This window comes from Mastacembelus armatus, chromosome 19 (assembly GCF_900324485.2).
Source record: "Mastacembelus armatus chromosome 19, fMasArm1.2, whole genome shotgun sequence".
Taxonomy (NCBI): Eukaryota; Metazoa; Chordata; class Actinopteri; order Synbranchiformes; family Mastacembelidae; genus Mastacembelus; species Mastacembelus armatus.
The window spans coordinates 10161705-10173455 of record NC_046651.1 but is presented as its reverse complement, the minus strand read 5'-3'; the positions used below and the strand labels follow the sequence as shown (position 1 = coordinate 10173455).

At 39.5% G+C, this 11751-nt stretch overlaps 1 protein-coding gene across 1 annotated transcript in view; it reads left to right on the top strand.

The window, feature by feature from the left end:
• The first annotated feature begins 620 nt into the window (after positions 1 to 620).
• Positions 621 to 11751, top strand: part of ankfn1b (ankyrin repeat and fibronectin type III domain containing 1b) — a 106537-nt gene continuing 95406 nt past the window's right edge. The window contains exon 1 of the mRNA XM_026316293.1: positions 621 to 708. Within this exon, the coding sequence (XP_026172078.1) occupies positions 644 to 708 (65 nt within the window). The 5' untranslated portion in view covers positions 621 to 643. The remainder of the gene's footprint in view (positions 709 to 11751) is intronic.

The following is an 11751-nucleotide window of genomic DNA, read 5'->3' as shown; positions in this document are numbered from 1 at the left end:
TGTTGAATGTGTTCGTGAATGGAAGGCATCTTTCATGCAAATTGTATCAATTAAATTTAGCGTATGTGTTTAGTGTGTGTGTAAAGCAGATAAAATACATTTATACTGTGCTATGCAACAGCTGTTCAAGTGTGTACTGAATATAAAAGTCAGGCATAAAGCAATAATTCCTGAATAGATCTCTTTCATCAGGATTGTTTTTTAAAGATGGAGAGATCTTGATTATCGATATCTGTATGTTTATTTACCAGAGGAATGGGATACTGGATGGTAGCAGTGAATACATACTGGAAAGTCTGAGTCTGAGACAGGAGAGTAGACGGAGGCTAGTTCTGTATCCACCATAAATCACACACTACGAAGACAACTTTGAAACTCAACACCTAAAGATGTGAGAGGCCAATAAAGGCATTTAAAGAGACAGAGAGAGGGTGAGAGACATAGAGAACAGAAAAAAAGACAAGACTTACACTGCATTATTCGAGTGATTGTATGACCTGTATGTTGGCAGAACCATTAATGAAACCTCTCGTTTGAAAGAGAGATGAAAGAGGAGTGACAGACACAGTAACAGTGATTATTCATTTAATTTCTGTCTCTAGTTTTAGGTGTACACTAACCACTGCCAAGCTAATATGTGTGTATGTTTCCCAGGAGTCACGCTGTAAAAGGAGGAATACCAACCCATGGAATGGAGCAACTCTTAGAGTAAGATTTATTTGTTATATTTGGTAGTTTTTTGTACACAGTATGTTAACATCTTTTATTGTGTTTATTAAATGAACTTCCTGTCTCTATTTTGGGACTTCCTGGTGCTGCTGTTGCCCACAATTCAGCAGTGTGCATGGCACTGGGACTAGAGAGGCCCTTTATTAAGATATACTAGCAGATTGCATATTATTTCAGCTCAGTGAGTCTCTTGGTTATTATAATATATGACTTGTAGAAAAACTGTTGGTACCTCTCCCATACTGTATATATCTTGATCCAAAGCTATTCGTCTTTGAAAAGCCATTGTGAAGGCAGAACCTTTAAAACACTTTGATTTAACATTAGTGGCTTCAAGGTTTGGAATGAAGTGTTTTCATAAGCTGAGGTGAGCGTATTTAAAAGAAGATCCTAGTGAGTGTTTGTCTGTTTGAAATACATTATCCTGACAGATATTCAAAACAAGCCTAGTCTCACTGCTCTTTATGGACAACTCTTTTGGCAGCTCCTGAACATCAAAACATATGCCCTGTGTTTCTCCTCCTTGTCTCTCACTGTTTTTTAGTTGGACAGGTTGATGAGGTGCTTGAAGGTTTATAGCCCAACATGTCTGGGCATTCTGAAAGCCTGTTATTTTCTATTTTTAGCAAATCAAGATTTATCATCATCCAGTTTGCAAAAGGTTGCAGTTTGATTTGATGAATGGAGTTTCTGGGAAATCAGGATTAGATACACAGTCTTACAGGCACAGTGAAGAAGGGAGGGCAGGGAATATAATGAAAGCCACATATAATCTTGAATACATTTTGGTAGCAATTGCCTGAACTCTGTAGCACACAAATAACCCCTGTGTTTAAGCAACACGTCTGAGAAAAGGTAATGATGCCACAGAGGAATGACACCCATTATATATACATACCCAGTATATTCCTCCATGCTGTCTGTATGAAGGCAACCTCATGCTGTTTGGGGATGGGGAGCTGTTTTATCTACCCCTACATACCTCCAGACCTCCTGTGTGAATGAAGTTTTCCGCTAAACACTGCTACACTGCATAGATACATTCTGACCTCATTCTGACCTGTTATTTGTCTATCTATTCATGTATTTGTCTCAGCTTTTGTTATGTGTCGTTATTGTCCTCAAAACCTGCATCGCTTCATTCATCACATAGTGGCTTTCTTTGCAAATATATCTCTCTCCCTTTGTGTCAGTGCTGCTGTGGCTGGACAGAGTGTGATAAGGGCCATGGGTGTTGGATCTTCTTGGCTCTATTGCATCTGCTCTGCCCATCTTCTCAACACATTCTGTGCACGGGACAAATTGAATTGGCATTGTGTTTCTGGGTGTGTGCATGGGTTTCTCTGTGTGCCTATGTGTGTGTGACTGTGTGTTCAGGTATGCATGTGTGAATCACACACCACTTGTCATTTCATTCTATCAACCTCGCACCGGCACAAGTAGATGCAGCATGTATAATTCAAGCCTGTGACTGTGCCCAGGAGGGGATGCGTACCTACATGCTTTCCCTCCTACTCGCTACAGCCCAACCTGTTAGGTGAACCCATTCATTTACAGTATATCGTGCCTCACACTGAGATAGCAGTGATTGTTAAATCACGCTCCACATTATCTGACACCCCTGGCTCTTGTGCACACTTGACTAGGTTTGACGTAATGATGAGGTTATGCCACCGACCTGCTGCTGCACCGTGGCAGACAGTGGAGTGTCAGTGGGGTTCCTGACTTGCGCAACTCTGCTCTCTTTTCAGGCCAGTGACTCAGTGGTGAGTCATTGCAACAGAGAAAGGGGCTATAATCCCCCCCCATGCCAGTGCGTATATACATACACTGGTGTACTTACACACATGTTGCATGTTTTGCCATGATGTTCATTGCGTGTGTGAGTGTGTGTGCTTACGGGTGCGTGAAGTTAATGCAGTGATGTGTGTGTGTGTGTGTGTGTTTGCCAGTGCACACCTTGAGATATCACTTTTGTCCTTTCTCTCTTTCTTTATGACTGATTACAAATACACACAAAGACAAAAACCAGTGTGAGTAGTGCAAAGTGCATGCATTCCCATATGCACACACACACACACACGCACGCACACACACACACACACACACACACACACACACACACACACAAACACACACACACACACTGCTGTTTATAATAATCAACACAATTGTAATAGCGTTTGTCTTTTCAGATAAAGACCAAAAAGCGGAACCAGTAATTGTTTGACACTTGGTGCATTCCAATTACTGCTCTGTTGACTCTGCCTTGATAAGATAAGGCAAAATGTAATGAAGAAGGGCAGTTCTGATATTTGTGGTAATTTGGATTCAGTGGTGGATATTGAGCCAGTAGAGGGCGACATAACCATTAATTTCTAACCTCAAGAGCTGTGTTCACAGACTGAATAATATTAGGAATCATATTTTGATACTGCAAACTGATATTTTCAAGGATGGATTGATTGATGTTGCTAGTTCATGCGGTTGTAGCAATAAATTGACTTCAACAATATTCCATAGTTGAAACATTTGAGAGCGGGGGCGGTAAAAACAGTTTCATTTTAATGCCTCATAACATCATTCCACATTAACATTTCCTCTGATAGATGTGTGCTCCTCAGAGGCATGTTTGCTAATGTGGATATTTGTTCCATAGTAGTTCTAACAAACACAAGAAAAAAACTGGGACTTGCATGCATGAAATCAGGCAGATGTTTCTGAAGGAAGTGTGGCTGTTGTGGCGATTGTACTAAAATCCCATGACACAACCCGTCATGGATTGACAGTCAAACCCAGGTGTTGTGACAACTTTGTAGCAGTGGGACTGTAGAAACCCACAGTCCTCTTACCCCTACGTCTGTTTCACATGTACAAATATTTTATAGCTGCTTACATACAAGATGCCATCATTAGCAATAGACATTAAATCCCACTTAAATATGGTGCATTCCTATTGGGATTCTCCCTTCCTTGTATCCTTCCAAGGCATCTGCATTTGAGATTAAAACCACAACAAAAACATCATTAGCATGCAAAGGTCCCTGTCACTGAGATACCGAATGACATATGAGCATGACAGGATATTTTAATCACTCTCATTATTCACACTGACTACTGCTGGAAATGTTTGTACAAATCAACGACAACATTAGATGACATTTACAACCAGAAATCTAGAGTTTTTTTTAAAGAATTGATTAATTGTTCAGTCTACAAAATGTCAAAAGTAAAAAAAAAAACATGCCAGCCCAGTGTTATGTCAGATATGACAAAATAAACGTGTTGTGTGATCACATTTCCAAAACATGATTCCCATAAAGTCATTTTTAGCTTTCTATTGTTTCAGATGTGCAATGATTTGCTTTCAGACATACTGTATGTGGGGTCGACCTTCCAGTTTTAATGCATGTTACAGTAAGCAGCATTGTGGTGTCGTGTTTTGTCATTAGACTGTAATGTATGTAAACCAATAGCCTGTAGTAGATGAATTAGATTCCTTTGGGGACAATAAAAATGTCATTAAATGTTGTCAGGAACCTAAGCAGTGCTGGATTTCCCATGACACATGCAGCTGTTGTTTGAGCATGGCTGAGGTCACTCTTCTAAAGTGGCAGTCAGGCACAGTGGAAATTATTTACTGTCTAGAAACCAACTTTGAGCACATTTTGACAATTTAACCCAAGCTTCTGATGTGTTCTGCTTGGGCTGCAAGGAAAAGGAAATGGTCATAGAGGAGAGGGCTTTGGCTCTTTTAATAGCTCATTGATTTCCCTGTTTGCCTCATTGGGAACAACTGGTCAGAGCAAATTTACTACTTCCTTTTGTAGGGATGGAGTTACTTGCGATAAGGTTAAGCTTGCTGCAATCTGATCTGGGGTTGTGATGTTAGATTTGTTCACAAAGTCTATAAAGGGAAATTGAGGTCTATGCCATTTAAAAGGAAAATCAACACAGTAAGGAGACAGCATTTGAAGGAAACCAAAGGCAGAGCTGTAGTTAGAAAGCCGTCACCTGAAATCTGACTTTGACAAACATGGCAAATGAAAACCTAAGACGAATCCAAATACTTTTATTTACAGCACGAGGGGTCATTTAATGTTTTGATGAAGATTACCTAAAGGTAGGTAGAGGAAAGGATTGTACATTAGGCTGCTGGGTTGTAGTGGTTGTGTATTAGAATAGATGTCCCATAAAGCTAGTCCCAAATATCATGCGGGCTCATATATGCTTTGTGTTTTTGCGTGGCTTTGACTCATGTAGTGCAAAAAAAAAAAAACAAAAAAAAAACACTAGTGTATATGTACAATTTAAAGGGTTGTGTAAAGATGTTTATGTCTTAATTTTCACTCTGATGAGCTGAGTAAACACTAGGCTGTAGCAATGAGTAGGTAACTAGAAGAGTCCTAAGGTCAGTTGTGGCTGAGCTGCCAGACTGGAAAATGCAGGAGTGCATACGTAAATTGATGGCATTACTATGAGCCCTAACGCTGATGATTCGTAGATGCTCAGGCACTCGATGCTTCCTTTGTAAATTACAGTCTGCAACTTAATAACATAATGTAAACATAGACGTTCACAGCACTACACACCTCTCCTCTGGTCCTGCAAAATAGACATGTGCAGACATGCTTTGTCATTGACAAAGTAGATGCTGTCAGAGGGAACACTTGATGGTTTCCTGTTAGGCTACAGGTTCAGGATTTGTTTGGTCTAATGGGAGTGACGTCAGGCCAGCTGGTTTGGTTTTGCTCTAGCTGGCAAAAACTGTTTATTTGTTTGCTCTATGCTACAACTGAATCATTGAGTTGCTTGTTTGTGTTGCGCTCATCACTAGGCGTTCAGGCTGAGTGGAAGTTTGCTGCATGCATCTGGGTTGAGAAGACAGATTAGCGCTGCCTCACAGGAAGCGGCCTTGTGTTTGTGTGCTCGCGCCAGCACGCGTGTGGCTGTTTGAATGACAGCGTCTGATTCTCCGAGGCTCTGCGAACAGCGTAGCTGGAAGGTGTCATGTCTGTGTCTGCAGATAGACTGTTAAACCCTTCGCCAAATACTCATGTGTGCACACTGGCAGACTCACAAATCTGTTATCCTTTTGTTATTATGTTTTTCTGTTATCTCTTTTTTCCTATTATGTATTTTGTTGTAGGCAGCAAAACATGCCTCATTTAAAATAGGTTCTGATTGTGTTGTGCTGACACGGCCGCCACAGAAGGAGCACTCATCTGACGTCAACCATGCCACCTCCACATATATTTGCACACACAAACGCATCGAGCAGCTGCAGCTTACTCACGCTCCAAACAAGGATGAAAATGAGGAATGACACAGCACAGTTTAAATCTGAGTGAACCATAATGAATCATGGAGAGCGGTCAGCTGGACATCAGACACAAGCAAAAACAGAAGCAGTGGTTGGCTTCCATCAAAACAAGATGCGTGTGTATGAGAAAATCACAAGATGGACGTAAAATTATCTGCTGAAGTGTTGTTTGTGTTAGAGGAGACAGCAGTGAACATATTAGTGACTGTGTGTGTCAGCCACTGTGAAAGAAAGAGAGACAAAAAGAGGCAAGTAAGTTGCCCTCTAGTGATACTGTTTCAGTCTCAGAAGTGTCCATAACAACTTTTATAAAAATCATATATCAGGATAAATTACAATATTGATTTGGATTGTTTGTTATAGACAGTTATAAATAATGTGGTAGCTAGGACTGCTTGGGGTTGTAGCTGGAAAACCTGAGGACCAAGAACTGAGAACTTAATTTTTAATTGTAGGGCTAATAGGCCAGTCTTCCGCAGCTGAGTTCCAACATCACAGTCCCCCTTACCTTTTCATTACTTTGACCAGGTTTTTATTTGGGATGAATATTGTTTTAACATCAAGAAAATGAAAACTCTCATCCTGGAGTTTTAGGGGTCAAGGGCTTTGGGAGGTAAAGGGTGTTAAAGAGAAGCTCAAAGTCAGCAGCCAATACTTACATTGCCTTGTCTTTTATTAAGACAAGTCCTCTGTTCAAGAAGCTCTGTAAGTTGAGATATATCTGACTGGCATTATGCACACGGGGAGTGTAGGCGATTTTATCGAGCAAGGGAGGAAGAGTTGGATGGACTGGTTGGAAAAGGAGAGAAAATTATGGAGGAAGAGACAGAAAGAGGCACTTGCTTCCAAGACGTTTATAATTTTCTCTTGGAAGGTAACTCATTTAAAGGGATTTGACACAGTGGTGTATGTACATAGTATGTGTACCTGCTTATCTGTGTGTCTGTGGGTTAGAACAGTGCTCATTTAGTAGTTTAGAAATTGAGATGCTCTGTTTGAAATACAGTTTTTAAGCCAATATTGAGCTTGACTTTGTTGTCATTACAGCAAAACCATTCAGAAACCTGCTTTGTGGAGCTCAAAAGAAGGGTCAGGACAAAATGCAGCATAGCATACTAATAAAACCACAAAAAAACAAGACTATTGAAAATACACAAAATACCACACATAAATCTAGAGAAGACAAGCTGAAAACATATATAGTTTAAAATTCCCAAGGTTTGCTGCACAGGATTCGAATAGCCTTAGGGAATGTACTTCTTCTGAACACTCACCACCGTCTCCACCTCCTCCCTGAGGGCATTTCCTCAAAGCTGGGGGATGCTAGCTGAGAATCATCTGTAACAATATTCAAAACATTATGGCGAAGCTCATACTTACAAACTGAAGAAAGAGGAGGGTGATGCCAATAATTTAAGATTATACTGAATTTAACTTTTTATCATTCTGAGCTGTTGCAATTCTTGCAATTTGTGTGCAAGTCTAACCAAATTACTTTTACCATTTAAACTTTTGAATTAGACTCAACAGAAGCATTCTGACTGTGTTGGCTTAAAGGCAAACACGATTCTTAACATGGTCTATGTATAATAAAGTTATTGTCACAATAATGCCGCATTAGCTGTCTTAAAGGGTGATTCACCCTGTATATGAATGTATGCAAACATACACTGACAGATTTTGTATCCCTGAAATTTCCCCTTTGCAAATATGTCAGTAGGGGATATGAATCATGCGGTACCCAGCTGTTGTTTGTTCCTCTCTGTTCACCCCTTGAGCTGGATTCCGAATGTCCCAGACAGGCACACAAACATGCATAGATACATGCCTAGAATTATTAAAAATTCCTTGTAAATTTGAATTGAATGATGCTGCTATAAAAAGCTATTGCATGTGCGTAGGATGGACAACGTATTGCCAAAAATGTGGGATATGTTTTTGACTATGCACCACTAAATCATAGAAGGATACTATGCTAATATCCCATATATAATTCAGTATAGAAGAGTTCACCTCCTGCTAGAGGTCTTGTACAGGCCATTTATAGTGCTTGGTTATAATAGAGAAATTCACCACCGTACAGTGTCTAGATGATCATTTTCAGTAACAAAACCCAACTCTTGTAACAGGTTAATCCAATTTCATCTAAAAGGGGGCAATACAAAAAAAAATGTTTGGGAACCTTTTAAGGTGTGTAACAGGCGATTTTACTGACAGAGCAGATACACGGCATCTAATACCTGCCACTCAAACATTAGCAGTAATGCAAGAATTAGTCAAAAAGGCATGGCAAAGACAATGTTAGAGAGATAAACAGCAGACTAAACGAAACTGAGAGAAAAAGGAAGAAATGATTTTGGATAAGAATGAACGAAAAAGGAAAGTTAAAAGTGGTGATGACTTAGTTACAGGCGGAAGCAGAGACAGGAACGTCACAGCCAGAACACACTCACACATCCGCATGCAGACGGAGTGAGAGGGAGATTATCCTGGGGCTGCTTTGCCAGGCCCTTTACTGATTACTCATAAAGACTGTGAGTGTTCATCCTCAGCATGTGGTGTGTGTGTGCGTGTGTGTGTGTGTGTGTGTGTGTGTGTGTGTGTGTGTGTGTGTGTGTGTGTGTGTGTGCGTGTTTCTACAGAGGCGCTTATCATTCCACCAGGATATCAGAGCTTTTTTCCGATATGTTTCAAAATAATGGCGTTCATTTTCCTGTGAATAACTTTCAATGTGTGTCTTGTCTTGTAAATTGTCCCGTCTGACTAATCCCAGTAGGGAAGGCTGCTGAGCACTGCCGCAGTAATTAGGGGAAGAAGCTTTCTTAAACTGTCTCTCACTTCCTCCTTGGCTGGCTGGCTCTCTCACATCAAATCAGCTGTAAAAAGGAAAGATGTACCAAGATGTCTGGTGAATATTTATTGTCCCTTTACCAGTGTGTCATAAGTCAGTATTTGTTTGGATGCCCCATAGGCACATGAAAGCTTGATGGATACAGGGTTGATTATGATACTAATATCAGTACTTAAAAGGCATACGGATTTGATAAAATATATAAATAATTTGGTTTGTGTTGTTTCTTTTTTTAGAAATTGTCATTTCCCCATCGTATCTCCAGGTGTCTCCTGATGTTCCTTCTCATTCCGCCCTGCACACCTGCCTCACATTCCCTTATTATCCATTCCTGACTGTCTTTGTTGTTTCTAAGTCAGTTTGTCAGTGCTCCATGTGTTCTTAATAAGTTTCATGTTTTCTTATGTTTGGACTTTTTCTGTTTCTGGACTCTGTCTATTGTCGTCTTCTTCTTGTCTAATATCATAAACATATATACCCACAAAACCTGAATGACACAGATGGTGATGCTCTCTTTTGTGTTCATAAGAAATATGTTAATTAATTTAAAACACACTTAGAGCATGTTTCAGATAATGTTTGGGTTGTCTAAAAATAATAAGTTCAGTTCTTGACATTTGTGCTAATGCTAGTAAATGCATCATATTCTGGTGACTGCACCAGCTGCTCTTGTTTGTGAATGTGTAAAAAATTAAATGTGCATTAGTTTACCAGGTGACCTGCAGAAAATAAACCTAAATAAAAGGAGCTGTGTGTTTTGACATCCATGTATAAGTCAGCCTTTAACTCAAAACTGATTGTTATTATTTAGCAGTTACAATGACTGTCCAGTGGCCACAGTCATTGCTCATCTGTTTTTAATTCAATGGAAGCAGCTTTCTCAGGCCAAGCATTGTGTTTCCAAATGGATGTCGCTAAAGTGAAGTTGTTTTGGTGTTTGAGTAAAAACAGCCCAGTGATATATGATTTATTCATTAGCCAAAACCACTTCAGAGCCAAATGCAGGGTAAAAGCAAGAGGAAGCTCATGCTGTCAATACTTTGAGCTTGGCTCTTCCTTAGTGTGGTGGTAATTTCCCTCTGAGGCTTAGTGGTTGCTGCATTGCTTGCATTGCTGCCATATCAGTTTTTCTTTTATTGTGAAGATTCCCTCCATCACTGTCTCCCTCAGTCCTCTGAACGTCCTCTCTTTGTCTCCATGAGTCTAACGTTTTCTCTCTTTCTCAGACAACCTCATTTTTCAGCCAAAGTATTAGTATTTTCCAGAAATGGTTTGTAATAGTTTTTACACAACAACATGCAGCATGAATATTTTTACCTACTAAATATTTTTGACATGTTAGCTAAAAATCTAGTGGTATGTATATGTCTTCTTATCAGTGCTGTAGAAAGGATCACTACCCTTATTGTAGTTATTGATAAAAACAGAGTTACAAACAAAACAAAAAAGAAGTCCTTATCCTATAATCAAAACATGAATATCGAGTTATCTTATAAATGAGACAAAACAGATGTGATTTTAAAGGCATGAAAAATAGGGTGCTCTTCTGTAGATAGTTTCATAATTATTTTCTAATTCATCTTCATCCATGATAAATCAGCATGAATTTGTTATGGTAACATAGAAGCATAGCAGCACGAGACATGATTACAAATGTGTATGCACCTACTACTGTAACACTGCAGAGTTACTGAAAAGTAATCTAGTAATCTAGTAGAGATGAGTAATCTAGTGTCAGCATGGGTGAGGAATGCAGACTTTAAGAATTATTAACATTACACCCAATGTTTCATTTCATTTGTCTGTTTCTGGTTTTTCTACATTCTCTCTCCCCCTGTGCTCACTAAGGGACTTAGACTCAAAGTACTACAATGTCTTTGCAATATAATCATATCGTTCTGCTTCATAGATCAGTGGGACACTGGGGGAGGGGTAGGACAAGTCATGATAGAGAGGGAGAGAATGAAGAGAATTTTGATCGAGAACAAGAGAAATGAGAGAGGTAGATCAATAAGCTGAAGTCTTTAGCACAGGAACCTGCAAAGCTCATACAGCCCACACACAACATTAGCCGCAGTGTGGGATCACAGCACACATGGAAAACAGAAGTAGAACACGCACACAGACAGACACATACAGAAACACACACTGGCACGTGGACTGTGTCTATAAATTGTCAAAATCTCAATTTATCCTTTACACGCATTGCTTCAAACTAGAATATGCTTTGTGTTGGCAGTGTAGTTGCTGTATGTCTTGATCAATAGTAGCGACATTATTGGAGTGGGCTGCATCATAGCTCAACAGCTACTAACAATGGGATCACTGTGCTATTTATCAATTCTCATCAGTGCTTGGTTCATGTGTGTCTTCTCCAGATGCTTTCCTTTATTTCTTGAATGAAGTGCTTTTTTAGGCACTTTCTTTTAAAACCGTCTGCTCTTTATCTGCCTCGTACATTGTCCAAATTTTGTCTGTCTGGAGGGATATATTTTTCCAAAGGGTAACATTAACCTCCCATCTGCTTCTGAAAGTGCAGCAGGAGCTATGTCTGACTTGTTTTACTTTCATTTTCGCTCTTTATACCCATTTTTTTGCACTCCAAGCAATCTTTACATTTGTGCTTTCCATGCATCTTTCTGTCTTGCCTTTGCAATCTTATCACAACTGTTCTCAGTTATTGCAGTTAGTTGACTATTCAAATCACGAGAAACAATTAGTAAGTTGATAATTGGTTGTTTAAATCTTTTTGAAAGCCCTAACACTGAAGATTTAATGGTTCATCTTCTCAGATGGGAAATATTTACTTGTTTTACCTTATAGTAAATTGAATATCTTTGGGTTTTGG